At 43.8% G+C, this 14,315-nt stretch overlaps 1 protein-coding gene across 3 annotated transcripts; it reads right to left on the bottom strand.

Moving 5' to 3' along the window:
• Positions 1–23: 23 nt before the first annotated feature.
• On the bottom strand, positions 24–5,413 carry CTSV (cathepsin V). 3 transcript variants are annotated; one of them, XM_057724395.1, is made up of 8 exons: positions 5,266–5,413; positions 3,925–4,061; positions 3,181–3,303; positions 2,929–3,081; positions 2,606–2,830; positions 1,985–2,150; positions 1,183–1,300; positions 24–425 (listed from the first exon to the last, which is right to left on the bottom strand). In XM_057724395.1, the coding sequence occupies exons 2-8, from the start codon at positions 4,048–4,050 to the stop codon at positions 326–328; spliced, it is 1,011 nt and encodes a 336-aa protein (XP_057580378.1). In that variant the 5' UTR covers positions 4,051–4,061; positions 5,266–5,413; the 3' UTR covers positions 24–325. The 3 variants fall into 3 exon arrangements, with proteins under 3 accessions (XP_057580378.1, XP_057580380.1, XP_057580381.1); XM_057724397.1 differs by having other exon boundaries at positions 5,220–5,307; XM_057724398.1 differs by lacking the exon at positions 5,266–5,413 and adding an exon at positions 5,053–5,184.
• Between the last annotated feature and the right edge of the window lie 8,902 nt (positions 5,414–14,315).

The following is a 14,315-nucleotide window of genomic DNA, read 5'->3' as shown; positions in this document are numbered from 1 at the left end:
TGCATTAAAAAGAGAAAGTTCCACCTTTACGTATTGAATCAAAATTTATTGTAAAAGGTAAAGTTTTATATATCCTTTTAAAAAATGAAAATTCAAAAGTCTCAGAGTTAAGCAATGAGTCTTCAACATTAGAAAGCTATTTATAACAGTAATTAAAGTAGTGATAACATTTTACCCTTATAAAAATGTCACAGAATTCAAATCACAACTTGGATCCTCAATGATTCAAGTGTTTTATCTTATACAATAAGGGTTTGGTCAGTTTTAAGATAAAATTCCTCCAGATGTGCTGTCCTCAAGTCCTCTCTTATCACCATCCATCAGCTCACACAATGGGATAGCTGGCTGCTGTGGCAATTCCACAATGGTTGTTCTGGTCTTTGGCCATTTTTATGTAGCCATTCCAGCCCCATTCTGGACCCCAACTGAAAGAAGAACATGTTTTCCATTTAATACAAAGAATCAAGTACACATTAGCTTCATTAATAATAACAACTAATAATTAAAATAGTGCTTACCATGTATCAGATACTATTCAAGTTCTGTTACATATACTTATAAGTATATTAACCCTTATGGGTCCTTATCTTAACTTTTTAAGATAGGAAATTGAGACAGAACTGGGATTCTAATGTAGCAGTCTGTCTCCACAGGCTATCTTACACATCATCTCAATTAAAGAACTTTAGCTGTGAAAATGGATCCTTACAACCCTCAAAGACCTCTGAGAGCTGGGAGTAGAATGCAATGGCAGGACATCAAATGATAACAGAAAGGATGCATAGAGGCCACTGGACTCTTGGACAATCTTTCAGACTTAAAGAATCGGCAGAGGCAGATGTTTCTGCCCACTACTTCTTGTTCAATAATTAGAGACAGAAAAAGGAAATGAGCCCTCAACTCTACAGGTGCAATATCCTTTATCTGAAATGCCTGGGGCTAGATGTATTTCTGAATTAAGAAAATTTTCAGAATTTAGAAATGCAATGTTACAAATACATAATAACCCCAATAAACTTGCTACAGAATCTTATCACATATCAGTACTTCTGTGTTTAAGTGGGAGAAAAGACTTCTGGGATTTCAAAATTAAGCTTTTTTGGACCTAAAATCAAATACTGGTTCCAAATAAGGATTCCCTTTTCAATTTAAAATATAAATATAACATTTGGAGTTTTATACCTGTTCTTGACAATCCAAAATTTATTTGTATTTGAATCTGTTCCTTCAAAGCCATAGCCAACCACCAAAACACCATGATCCAGATCTTTGCTGCTGCAGTCTGGATCGTGATAAATACCTGCGAGAGTAAAATTCAGTGTTGGGGTGAGGAGTTCCAAGTGACACTTGACAGTAACCCACCCTATCAACCAATTAAGGGAAGCATCTCAAAATTCAATGAAATGTCATAAACAAATTCCAAATAAGACAAATATTTGACCAAAAATAGTAATGGCTGATGAAAAGGAAAAAACTCAACTCACTAGAAATCAGCAAAATTCAACAAAATCTTAAATATATTTTCTACTTAAAAAATATTTCCAATAATAAGACCTAGTTATCAAGGCTAAGGTGAGTTAGGCATTCAACTACAACTACTAATATTAAATAGCATAATCCTCTCTATTCCTTGAATGCCAACTAAGAAAACAGCACAAAACAAAAAAATCCTTGAACCACAGGGCTCTTTACAGTTCTAACTACAACAGTAAAAATCTTTTGGAAAAAGGACCCAACAGCTGAAAAATAGTTACATAAATTAGGTTGTATACAAAGAATCACATAGCCATTTAAAAATATTTATGAAGAGTTTGTCATCATGAGAAAATGCTTAAAGTATAATGTCAAATGGAAACTTCATTATTAAACGCATACACTCAAAATTCTACAGTCCTAGAAAACAGGACTCCATACCAAAGACAGTCATGGTGGTGATTTTCAATTTTGCCTGCCTGAATTTCTATAATAAAAGACAAACACCTACCTGATTTATAGAACTGGAAGGATGTATGGCCTGCATCAATAGCAACAGAGATGGGCCCCACAGTTGCCACTGCCTTCATAAGGGCCTTCTCCCGCTGAGGGATGTCCACAAAGCCAGTGTCATTGGCAGCAGAACAGTTGGGCTTATAGCTACACCTATTTGTTTCCTTTTAAAGGTGAAGGGGAAAGAGACTTGGTTACTATCATCCACCTTCCGGGGAACATGAATTCTAGGACCATAAGACTCAGCAGTGTGCAGCTTAATAATTTCAAAGTCAATTTTGTTATAAAGCAACTCAGCGAAATGCTACTGATTGGTGTGAAACTGAAAAATCAGCAGATATTTGTTCAATGAGACCACTGAGATCTACCTGGCCAAAGGAAATTTTTCACTATGGAGAAATATGCATTAAATGCAGAATGGTGCACATAATCTACATGTTACAAAGAAGTAAGACACGCTATGTTAACCATCAAATCAGAGACCTGTGCAAAAGCTGATAATTTCTAAAGACAGTTCTGACAGCTTGCATCTAAAATGTGAATGCTGAATAAGGTATCTGTTATCTCTGAAAATGTTCAAAAGCAGACATGTAATGACAAGATAAGGAGCTCCTTTTACCCTTCCAAGATATGGATAAGATTCCTCTGAGTCCAGGCCTCCGTTGTCCTTAACATACTGGAAGGCATTATCCATTAGGCCACCATTGCAACCCTCATTGCCTTGAGGCCGAGAGCAGTCTACCAGATTCTGCTCACTCAGTGAAACAAGTTTGCCAGTTTTCCGGAACATCTGTCCTTCAAGGGCACCAGTGGCACTAAAGGCCCAACAAGAACCACAGTGACCCTGAAAATAAAAAAGCTATCAGTTTACAAGACAAAGACCAACAACACCCCATATACTTAAACACTCTTAGGAAGATCTGAATCTGAATACTGTCTTACCTGATTCTTCACAGGAGTTACATAGCCTTTCTGAGTCCAATCCACAGATTTGGGGACTTCAAGAAAGAGAGGTTCAGTGAACACTTTCCCCTTCCCCTTCTTGTGTTTCTGGTTTTGAAAGCCATTCATCATCTGCCTAAATTCTTCATTGGTCTTTAAAGAAAAGTAAATAAAATGTTGAAAAAGAAGTTATTTTGCTAAAGTAATGAGGAGAGGAGGCACAAAAAGTTCAGCAACTCATGTCACACTCACCATGTCACCAAAGGCATTCATTGCCATGGTGAAGCCATGTTTCCCTTGGTTGTATTCCTGATTGTGCAGGTCAACCATTCTCATATTCTTCTCCCACACTGCTCTCCTCCATCCTTCTTCATTCTAGATGTAAACATATAACTGGTCATTTTTATTTCTACTTAAAACCCAATCCACTTTCACCAAATGGATTTGCACACAGAGAAAAAGAAAAACTATTGTCAAGAATGGCTGGATACTTCTGGGAGCTGTTCTCCAAACTCTGACATAGGAAAATATGCCCATGCTGTGCGCAAAAATAGGTGCCATTAAGTCGCTGCCTTGGCAAAATCTGATGAAACTACTCCAGAAACTACTCCCTGGGACTTCCCTGGTGGTGCAGGGGTTAAGAATCCACCTGCCAGTGCAGGGAACATGGGTTTGAGATCCCACATGCTGTGGAGCAACTAAGCCTGTGCATCACAACTACTGAGCCTGTGCTCTAGAGCCCATGACCCACAACTACTGAAGACTGTGCGCCTAAGCCCATGCTCCACAATGAGAGAAGCCACCGAATGAGAAGCCCTTGCACCACAATGAAAGAGTAGCCCCCGCTCACTGCAACTAGAGAAAGCCCATGCGCAGCAGCGAAGACCCAACGCAGGAAAAAAAAAATTAAACAAAAAACTACTCTCTGGCTATAAACTCCAACAGCAAGGATCATTCTCTGTGGGATCCCTCTGGACATTTTCACATGTTACCAACCATGCCATACAGTCTCCTGTGCGTTGTCTTCCACTGGTGCCAGAGTGCATCTAAACTTTTATCAAGTTTTGGAGCAGCGGAGGCTATTCCCAAGCAAAGGGCAGTCAACAAGAGTGAAGGATTCATGTTTCAAAAACCTAGGAAGGAAAAAGAAATTAGTATTTGATGAGGTCAATCCTTCAAAAAAAGCTGTCCTACTTTCTCCTGAGATGTTACAGCCACTCTGGTAGACTAAGAACATTTAAATGATCTCAAATATTTATGGAAGCTCTGTGGAAAAAGGCTAAAGATATGGGGGCAGAAAAACAGGTCAGAGACTACACAGTGGAGGTATTTGCTTCAGCCATCAAAATGAAAAACAGCCTGACAAAGTGCTATAGGAATTGAGATAGACTTCACTGTAAGTACAATGATAATATGGTTTTGATAAGGGCCTCCGCCGCAACTTACGGGTAGTAATCTTAGGGCAACAACTAGGAAACCGTTAGTCCAAGTTATTTACTGAAGGTACGGAAGTGACCCAAGAGTTTTATTTATCAGGACGCTTGATCCTAAGTAGGGACAGACATGGATCCCAAAGAGGTGGTTACCGCACACCTTTCTTCTTGGCAAATATACGGCAGGGGGTGAATTACGCCTTCGAATCCCCGCCACCTGAATTGAAACTTTTCTGAAAAGCCTTCCCAGGAGAAGGTGGGCAGGAGTGCACCCAGCGCTCTACCGTCCCTACCCTTGCCCTGTGTAGCCCGCACCCCCTCCCTCGCCCTCCAAACAGGGTACGCGATCACGTGGCACGACGGCGCCCAGAGAGCCAGGTCTCGTGCCCGGACAGGGCCAGACTCCTGGGGCTCAGAGAACTCGCCCAGGCGGAGTCCGCACCAGCGCCGCAGGCGGGGTCAGGCCAGTGACGTGCTGCCCCGCTCCCAGCCCTCCGCACACACCCGTCGCTTCCAGAGGATGTTTACGGCCCAGGGAGCGACGGGCTCGACAGCCCAGCGTTCGGGGGTCAGCTTGCGGCGACCGACCCGGACTTGTGCCCACCACCTCCCAGAGGCTGACCTGCCCAGGACGCCCGGGTGCTCCCCGCGCCTCCCTGGCTTTCCCAAATAGCCCTTCCCCCTTCCCCACCTCCAGGCTGCCAAAGCTCCAGGGAGCGCCGACCCAGCCTCGTCAACTCCCGGCGCGCAGACGCTGCCGTTCCTGGGGGTCGCGGAAAGCCCCTCGCCCGGGTCCCTGGATAACCCTTCCTCCAGTCCCTGTCCCTGACCCTCCCTGTCCCAGACTGGGTCGCTGACCCGCGGCTGCCACAGCTGCGCAGGCGCACTCCACAGACGCACGTACCTCTCCAGAGGTCGCCGGGGCCGAAGGTTCTGGCCGGGTCGTGCCTGACTCAGCCTTTAAGGCCCCGCTTTGCAGCCCGCCCGGCCCCGCCTCCGCGGCCTGGCCGCGCCACGATTGGCTGAGCTGACCAGTGGGCAGGGCCTCCGGGCGTGGGTACTCTGCGCGCGTGATGCGACTCTCTCCCAACTTGTCCCAGGGAAGGCGGTGCTGGGCTCAATGGAACCGAAGACGAAGATATGGGGGCCCCTGGGCAGCGCTGAGGAGGAGTCCGGCGCCTCCCTGGGGACCCGGGTCAACTCATTATGGCGAGTGCGCTGGGCCGGTGGTTCACGGAAAGAAGCTTACAGGCAGCCCCGAGTGGATTTTCAGCGTAACCCCGTGCCTCCTTCAGTCCTAGAGTTTTTGGTGAAAGTCTGCGGAAGGGTTGAGAACTGTGTAGTCGCGGGGTTCGCGCTTACTCCACAGCGGAGGTGGGGAGGGCGGGAGGAACACAGAGCCCGCCGGCAGACACGTCCCCTCCCGGGCTGAGGGTGGTACCGGCTGGGTTTGAGAAGAACCGGAGCGGAATGGCCCTTCCTCAAAGCACGTGACGCGCCGGTCACTGCCCAAATCCCAGGCGGGAAAGGGGACGCGCCGGGTGGGTCTCCAGAGGAGGCGTGGCATCTTGTAATGCTCCTTTCCTGTCTTCCCCGGTCAGGGGTAGATCTTGCCTGTCAAGCTTTCCTCAAAACCAACAGAAATGAGTTATTTACAGGAAAATTTGTTTTAATAAAAGGGAGAGCGGTTCAGAAAGGACGGAATCCGCTTTTGCTTCCCCACGCTCTGCATTATGGATCATTAAGTCTTCCTCAATATCCAAAGTACTTCTCTTGAGATATAAGAAATGTACTTCTAAAAATGTAGTTCAATCACATTTAATGTCAGGATTTACATGGATATAAGAAATGTTTTAGATGGAGGCCAAAGAGAGAGCTAAAGATTTAAGAAAATAAATTCAGAAACTTTTTTAAAAGTTACTTTAAAAAAATTGTATAAGAAACATTCGTTATAGAAAATGTATTTTAGAAATTAAACACCCTCGTCCCCTCACCCATAACTCTTTTATAGGCATCTCTCTCTCTCTAACAAAAGTGGAGTCATAGTGGATGTGGATTTGTAAACTCTTAGTTAAAATTAAATTGGTAACCCTTGTAGAAGTACAGACAAATATTTTTAAAAATCAATTTATTAAACATTGCTATTTCATGTCCTTTCGAGTAGAATCCATTTCCTCTCAAACACGACTAAGGGCCTGAAGTTCTCAGGTAGTTACAGAAGTACATTGTATGGGTGGAGTGTTTTGTTTTGTTTCTTTTCTTTTTTTAGAAGTAGTCATGGCAGTCAACACAAGTATTCACACATGGAAATAAGTGAAGACCACCTGCATGGGAACAACTTGCTATGAGGAGGGAGACAATTCTTGTCTGGGTAAGGAAAAGCTTTATAGTGAGAAAACAGGAAAGTTTCCGTAAGCCTGATTAGAGGCTGTTATCATGAGGAAGCTGGAAGAGGAATAACTGGAAATGGAACATCTTATGTGATTGGTTTGGGGAGAATATTTGGATTTCTCTGGTTTTTCCTGGAAATGGAAGCAAAAATGAGAAGTTGTTAGCCTTTCAGGAAGTCCTGACAGTTCTGGGGTGGTTGCTGCAGAGTTTTCTTTTGTGGATCAGAGTTCTATTGCCATGTAAAGTCTAGCCATTGTCCATTTGTTTACTGTCTATCACAAGAAATCTAAGTTATTCTAACATGTGGGTTTTACAGTTGCCCTTGGGTCACAGGTCCTTAAGATTGCAGAGGGTGGAAAAACCTGCTGCTTCATGTCTGTGCCTTGAGCAATAGCCTGACTGGAGGCTGTGTGGCTAGTTCTGCTCCAAAGAGTGGCATCTCCTTTGTTTCTTGGAATATGATACAAACACAATGGAGGGGAAAATAGACTTTTTTTTTTAAGCAAATATGCTGAAACCCTAAAATTAAATCAAGTAATATCTAAATTCAGGAAAAAGCCATTTAAACAAGAGAGTGGATTATTGCTCAGCTCATGCTCAACTTATACATTATCTGTTAACGCATTACAGACATGTTATTACTAACCAATGTGTTCCTTTCCTCTTCTATTCCCATTTCTTTGAAAGTAACTTAGATGAGTGCTAATTATTAAAATGGTCACATTTTAGCCAAGCCTTAGCTCTGCCTTTGATAAACTGCAGTTGGTAGAACTAAACAATTCCTATTTAAAATGCTGTATCTGTGAAAGTGTGCATCTGTCTAGATTTCTTTTACTCATTGGTGAAATGGGGTGTAAATTCTTAACCCCACCTTTGGAAGTTTTAAACCATGGGGGAAATGAACAAATCTTGTGAAGTGGTATTCAAGACCCTGAAGCCAATTAACACCTCTCCCCAATGTAACAACCACCTCCAGTTTGTTTAACTTCAGTGAGCCATGAATCACCCTTAAAAACATTATCCAATCCATTTGTAAAGTGGTTTATTACCATTTATAATTTTATAGAAAGTAGTATGTTTATGATTAGATGTTCATATGAAGCCACTTAAAAAATCATTTATTTTTCTAAGCTGCGGTAACCTTGCTTTTCCTATAGGGTTGAACAGTCAGCCAACTTGTTGAGTACATCAATCTACATGAATTAATTGAACTCTTACTTTGTGCTCATTGACCACTCCTGGGGTAGTTTGTGCATTTACTTAGATACATTCTACATGTAACTTTCCTGGTAGCTTTTCTGAAGCTCAGCCTTTCCATTTTAAAATCCAAGATTAGCTATAGTAATCTTGATTTTACAGCATTTGAGCACAGCCATGATGGATATATTTGAATGAAACTATGGCAAAGCATATTGGTTCGGTATGTAACATAGGAGCTGACTTTGAGGGATGTTTCTCCACCCCTAAGACTATAAGAGGATCTCTTCCTAAAATCTGAAAAAGTCTTTTCATGAAACAAGGTGTATTAGTTTCTTATGGCTGCTGTAACAAATTCCCACAAACTTGGTGGCTTAAAACAACAAGAATTTATTCTCTCACAGTTATGGAGATCAGAAGTCCAAAATCAGCATCACTTGGACTGAAAACCAGGGGTTGGTAGGGCTGCACTACCTCCAGAGGATCTAAGAGAGAACCTGTTTGTCTCCTCTTCCATCTTCTGGGGCCTCCAGGCACTCCTTGATTTGTGGTTTTATCACTCCCGTCTCTGCCTCTGTGGTCATGTTCTCGGGTGGCCTTGGCCTGTAGCGGCTTGAAGCAGGATTTCAGTTGCCAGACTGATTGAAGTCAGGTCGCAGCAGTAAGAGCACTGAATCCTAGTCACTAGACCAGTGGTCAGTGACAAGGCCCTGGCCCTACAGCTTTGCAGAAAAAGAATTCCCACAAAGACGGAAAGTAGTGAAATAAGTGAAGTATTTATTAGGAGAAAAAAGTATAGTACGTGTGGATAGACACATGGGTGGACTCAGAGAGAGAGAGTTGCACCCTTGTGGCAGTTTGAATCACTTTTATGGGGCATTTCTTCCATGTTTCCTTTGACCAATCATTCTGATTTTCCTGGTTCACAGTCTGTATTTGGTATATCTCAGGATTTTCCCGTGTGTGTGTGCATCTCTTAGCCAAGATGGAGTCTAGTAAAGAGGCCTGTGGGTAGGTTTGGCCACTTGGCATCACACCCCTTTTGACCTCCAAGGAGCCTTTGCATGTGTAGTCGGGGAGATCTCCTGACTTTGAGAATGAGGAATATGTGGTCTCTTATCCTCTATCTGGGCAAGGCCCAGCCTCTTCTCTCAGTTGTCCTGTTATTCCCAACTCCGAGTATTGGTCCACAGGGAATGAACTCAAACCTTTTGTCCTGAGGGTCCATTTATCTCGTGTCCCCTGAGAGATGTAGACCCAAGAAATCTTTATCGGGAAGATGAAGGGTGAAGGTCTGTCTTCTATAGCATCTTCAGGCTAGCAAGGGGCTCATAGACGCTACCTGTATGGGGTCACGGAGCTCTCACCCTGTCTCATTGAGGGGTCCCAGGGTGACTTCTGTTGTTATTCTGGCAGGACCTGCTGTGGGGAGTGGCTGGAGTCCTGCATCACCATTGTCCTGTGATGCCCTGAAGAAAACAAACTACATAATTTGATTAGAGAAGCAAGGGCTAGAGACTATTATAATCAGAGACTCAAGCAAGGGTGGGAATCTGGTTATACAAGGTTGATGTATTTTTGTTAATTTCCAGGCTTAAAATTTAGTATATTTCTGTTTCTGAACCTGTTGGTCCCAGGCCTCCTTCTTGGACTTAGTTGCAGATTTGCAGCAGTATGAAACACAACAGAGCACTAAGCAAAATATAGCATAAATCAGTATGGCTAAAATGAGGAAGGTTATAAGAAAATGGAAACCTCCTGTCAGAAAGCTTTTAATACCTTGTGGGATCCAGGAGGACAAGTTAGAAAACCAGTTTTGAATTTCCCCACCCATATTGAATAGCAAGGCTTGGTGGTTAATTGTCTGCTGAAGCCAGGTGGCCTGTTGTTGAATTTTCTCAATGTCAGTCTCTAGCTGGGAAGAGGTGTTAATATATGTGCAACAAGAAGTGTTGGCAACTGCACATACTCCTCCTTGTTCTGCCAACAGATAATCCAGGGCCAGATGGTTGTCAAGTACCACCTTGGCCAGCGAATCTAGAGACTTTTGTAAATTAGTAAGAGAGTTAGCGGTATTGTTAGCTATGGCAGTAAAAGTATGAGACACGTTTCGAAGGACATGTTGGTGGGCAGCTACTCTCTGCTACCATGGTAACAAGGTGTACCCAAAGAAATAGGCATCTCCGGGCTTCCTAGGTTGCACAGTGGTTAAGAATCCGCCTGCTAATGCAGAAGAGACGGGTTCGATCCCTGCTCCAGGAAGATCCCACATGCTGTGGAGCAACTAAGCCCGTGTGCCAAAAAAAAAAAAAAAAAGAAATAGGCATCTCCATCTGGGATGCTACCAGGTAAATCTCGAGTTAATCAAGTGAATGATTTTAATGAACTCGCCCAGTGCTTGGATTCATTTAAAGAATGGATTGAGAAAGGAGTAATCAAGGTTCCCAGCATACACTGTGTAGACAAGGAGTTATTGCATAGGCAATTAGTGGCCCAAGGTTTCTTGTCTACCTAGCATACAAAAGCGTATCCTGGCAGGGCACAATCGAGTAACTTCAAGGTTTTAAAACCTAGCCATCCAATTCTATCATTATGGAAATATTCTCCAACCATATACCCAATGCGTTCCATCCACATCTGTCCTGATACCTGTTCCTTTAATATGGCTCCTTCTTCCTTAGGGTAGCAAGTTAGGGTTTGAGCAGAAATAGGTAACTGGAATTCTGGCTTAGGAAGGGCCATTATAAAACGCTGGGGTGCTTTAATGCCAATTCTTCATTCTCCCAGTTTGACTTCATATTCTCCTGCTGCTGCTAAGGGGAGGGTAGGCACGAGACATCAGAATTTTCTTCAGTAGGAAGAGGACAATTCTGACTCTGTACATTACTGTTCTGAGCCTTGGGTCTCTGGCAGAAGACCATTTTCCATCAGGAACTTGGCTAAAATTCCTTACAGGATGGACAAAGGGGTTGCTATGGTCCATGATGGGCTTAGCTCCGGGTAAAGACATCCAGCGTTCTGTCAACCGAGTGGAGAAAGCAAGAGTTTGTGCAAAGCAAACCAGAGAGTTGTCTGTCCATCCTGTGGATAAGGGAAATAGGCATAGAAAAACTAAGGCAATTAGTAGCTTCAGAGAAGTACCAGTCAGGGTCATATTTAAATCACCCAGCATGGACAGAGAAGCTCAGTGAATTCCAATAGCAAGAGCGAAGAAGACAATAGTTATCTAAATCTACCAGAGCATATCAATTACTCTGTAAGTGGACTGAAGTGCTGCAAGACAAAAGGAAGATAGTGGCTATGGGTACTTAGTCTAGGGTCTAAGAAATTTTTTGTCGTTTTTGAATAAGAGCTTCAGGTCTTGGAGTGGCTCACTCATCCACCTGGAATTTTCAGGCTGTTCTGGGTCCTCCAGATCCTGTGGAGACTTGGAGGAAGGGGTAGATTCACAGGGATGGCTGGAATGTGGGTCTTCAGGTTGCTGTACCATATTGGCGTTGACAGGTTTAATCCTGGAGACATGAACCCAGTTGGTGACCCCCTGGAGTTTAACTGCCGTAGGAGTGCTCAGCAGGACTTGGTAAGGACTCTTCCATTCAGGAGTAACTGATCGGCAGGGGACTCATTTTTCCAGGTCTTTAAAAGTATCCAGCCTCTAAGGTTTATAACAGGGTGACTGGGACTGTCATCCGGAGAGGGCTGTACTCTGTTGCCATGCTCTTGTATAGCCTTCTGGACCTGGCCTGGGTTTATAATGTATCTAAGATGAGCCTGGGTTAGCATGTCCAGAGTAAGGAATAGCCTTCCATATGTCATTTCGAAAGGGCTTAACTTAGTGGTTGCTTTAGGGGCGGCTCTGACCCTTAAGAGGGCTGTTGGCAACAGGTGATACCACGACTCTGACGTTTCCTGACAGAGTGTGCCCAAGGTTTTCTTTAGAGTATAATTAGCCTGTTCTACTTTTCCTAAGGACTGAGGTCTCCAGGATGAATGGAGGTGGTATTTAATTCCTAAAGTCTGCGAAAACTGTTGTGTGACCTTTGCTACAAATGAAGGTCCATTGTCACTCTGAAGGTGATGGGGCAACCCGAATCTAGGAATAATTTCCTTTAGAAGCAACTTAGCCACTTCAGTCACATTCTGTGTTCTAGTAGGGAAGGCCTCTATCCATCCAGTAAAATCATCTATAAAGACTAGTAAATGTTTGAAGCCCTGGAAAAAAGGGCATCTGAGTGAAATCTAATTTGCCAGTCCTCTCCTGGGTAAGTCCCATGTCGCTGGACTGGGCTAATGAGAGGGGGAGGCTTGAGGTTGCCTCCTGGATTGTGAGTGGTGCAAAGGGCACAGGCTCAAGTAATCCCTTTATTTCTCTCCAGGAGCCCCTTCCCTGTAAAAAGCTGGAAAACAATTGTAGACATTGCATCTCTCTCCAAATGGAGAGAATCATGTAGCCCTTTAATAATTTTCCATTGGTCAGAGAGACATGAGCAATTTCTGATGTGTGCTACCAGCCATCAGTTCCCTTAGTTCTCCCTCTGTCTTGTGCCTAGTTCTCTTCAGAAGTTGAGGACCTGGACATAATTTTAGAAGGGGTAAGGGATGGGATTAATGCCACTTCAGTTATGGGCATCAGGGCTGCTTTCTTTGCTTCCTGGTCTGCCCTGTTGTTATCTTGGGAAATTTGAGAAGTTCCCCTTTGGTGCCCACATCAGTGAATGACTACTACCTGGTTTGAATTTTGAACCACTTTTTTAAGATGTAAAGTCTCAGCCCCATATTTTATAGGGGGAATTTCTTGCATTTAGAAGTCCTCTCTCTTCTCAGATAGCTGTGTGGGCATGTAAAATAAGGAAGGCATATTTTGAGTCTGTGTATATATTTACAACCTCTCCTTCCTCTAGGGTTAAGGTTCGGGTTAGAGCTGTCAGTTCAGCCTTTTGGGCTGAGGTGTTAGGGGGCAAAGGTTTTGCTTCTGTGATGCCATGAGCACTCATGATAGCATACCCTGCCCTCCTGACACCATCTTTAATGAAACTACTGCCGTCAGTAAACCATTTTCCTCAGGGTTTCTTATGGCCTGCTCTGTTAGGTCAGGTCTACAGGCATAGACCTGGTCAAGGTTTTGTAGGCAAGAAAGTGTTAGCTCTGGGCTTTCAGCAGGCATTAATGTAGCGGCGGGTGTGGCAGGTTTTGAGAGTTAGCTCTAGGGAGTCAAGGAGCAAAGCCTGGTACTTAATAAGGCAGCTTCCAGTTAGATGATGGTGGCCTTTTATCTCCAGTATCCCTTGCACGTGGTGAGGGGTCTGGACCTCCCGTGGCTGTCCAAAGGGGAGCTTGTTAGCTTCTTTCACTAGTAAAGCGGTGGCAGCTACTGCCCGGAGGCAGCCAGGCCAACCTTGGACTGCAGAGTCTAGTTGCTTGGAAAAGTAGCCTATAGGCTGAGGAATTTCCCCTAGCTTCTCTGTAAGGACCCCCAGAACTGGCCCCTGCTTTTCAGCCGCATGCAAGATGAATGGCTTTTTCAAACTGGGGAGACCCAGAGCAGGGGCTCTGGTGAGGGCTTGCTTGATTTCATTAAAAGCCTTTTCCTGTTCCCCATTCCAAAGTAACGGTTCTGTATCTGGGCCTTTAGTGGCCTAATATGGGGGCTTAGCCATTAGCCTGAATCCTGGAATCCAAATTCTACTGAATCCCGCCATGCCCTAAAAGGTAGGGAGATGTTTCATCATCTTTGAAGCACTTAGGCCTCATACAGCTTGTTTTCTACCTGGAGATACAAGGGTGAGGCAAAAATTATCCACACTCTGGCTGTAGAATTTATTTTAATTAAATTTTAGAAAAGACAAATACATCATTTTTTGACATAATCTCCTTGCTTTTCAATACACTTTTCAATAAGCTTTCATATTCCCTCATTAAAAAAAGTTTTAGGCTGAGCTGCGAGCCACGCACCACTGTCTTCACGTCTTCACATGGACGGGTGTCCGGCTCCTTCTTGATGGCTAACTCTTGTGCAACCTTCCTTGAACTTCTCTATCCATTCATACACACATCTTCATGACAAAACACTTTCTCCATACTGTGCACAGTCTTCAATAAATAATGGTGCCAGGTACACCCTCAGACCCCCAAAACAAATCACAGCACGCTGCTCTTCTTTCATGTAAATCACAAGTGGGGCATCCATTTTTGCTTGCACCGAAGTTACAAACGAACTGATGTAACACGTTCACATCTGTACAGCAGTGACTGGGGAGACAGTAGTCTTGAGTGGAAAGCGCTGATAAGACAGTGCAGCCAACAGAAGTTTTAATATAACCAGAGCGCGGATAATTTTTGACTCACCTCTGTACGTACTGTTTGTCT

The sequence above is a fragment of the Hippopotamus amphibius genome, chromosome 2 (assembly GCF_030028045.1).
Source record: "Hippopotamus amphibius kiboko isolate mHipAmp2 chromosome 2, mHipAmp2.hap2, whole genome shotgun sequence".
NCBI lineage: Eukaryota > Metazoa > Chordata > Mammalia > Artiodactyla > Hippopotamidae > Hippopotamus > Hippopotamus amphibius.
This window is presented reverse-complemented; position numbering and strand designations above follow the sequence as displayed.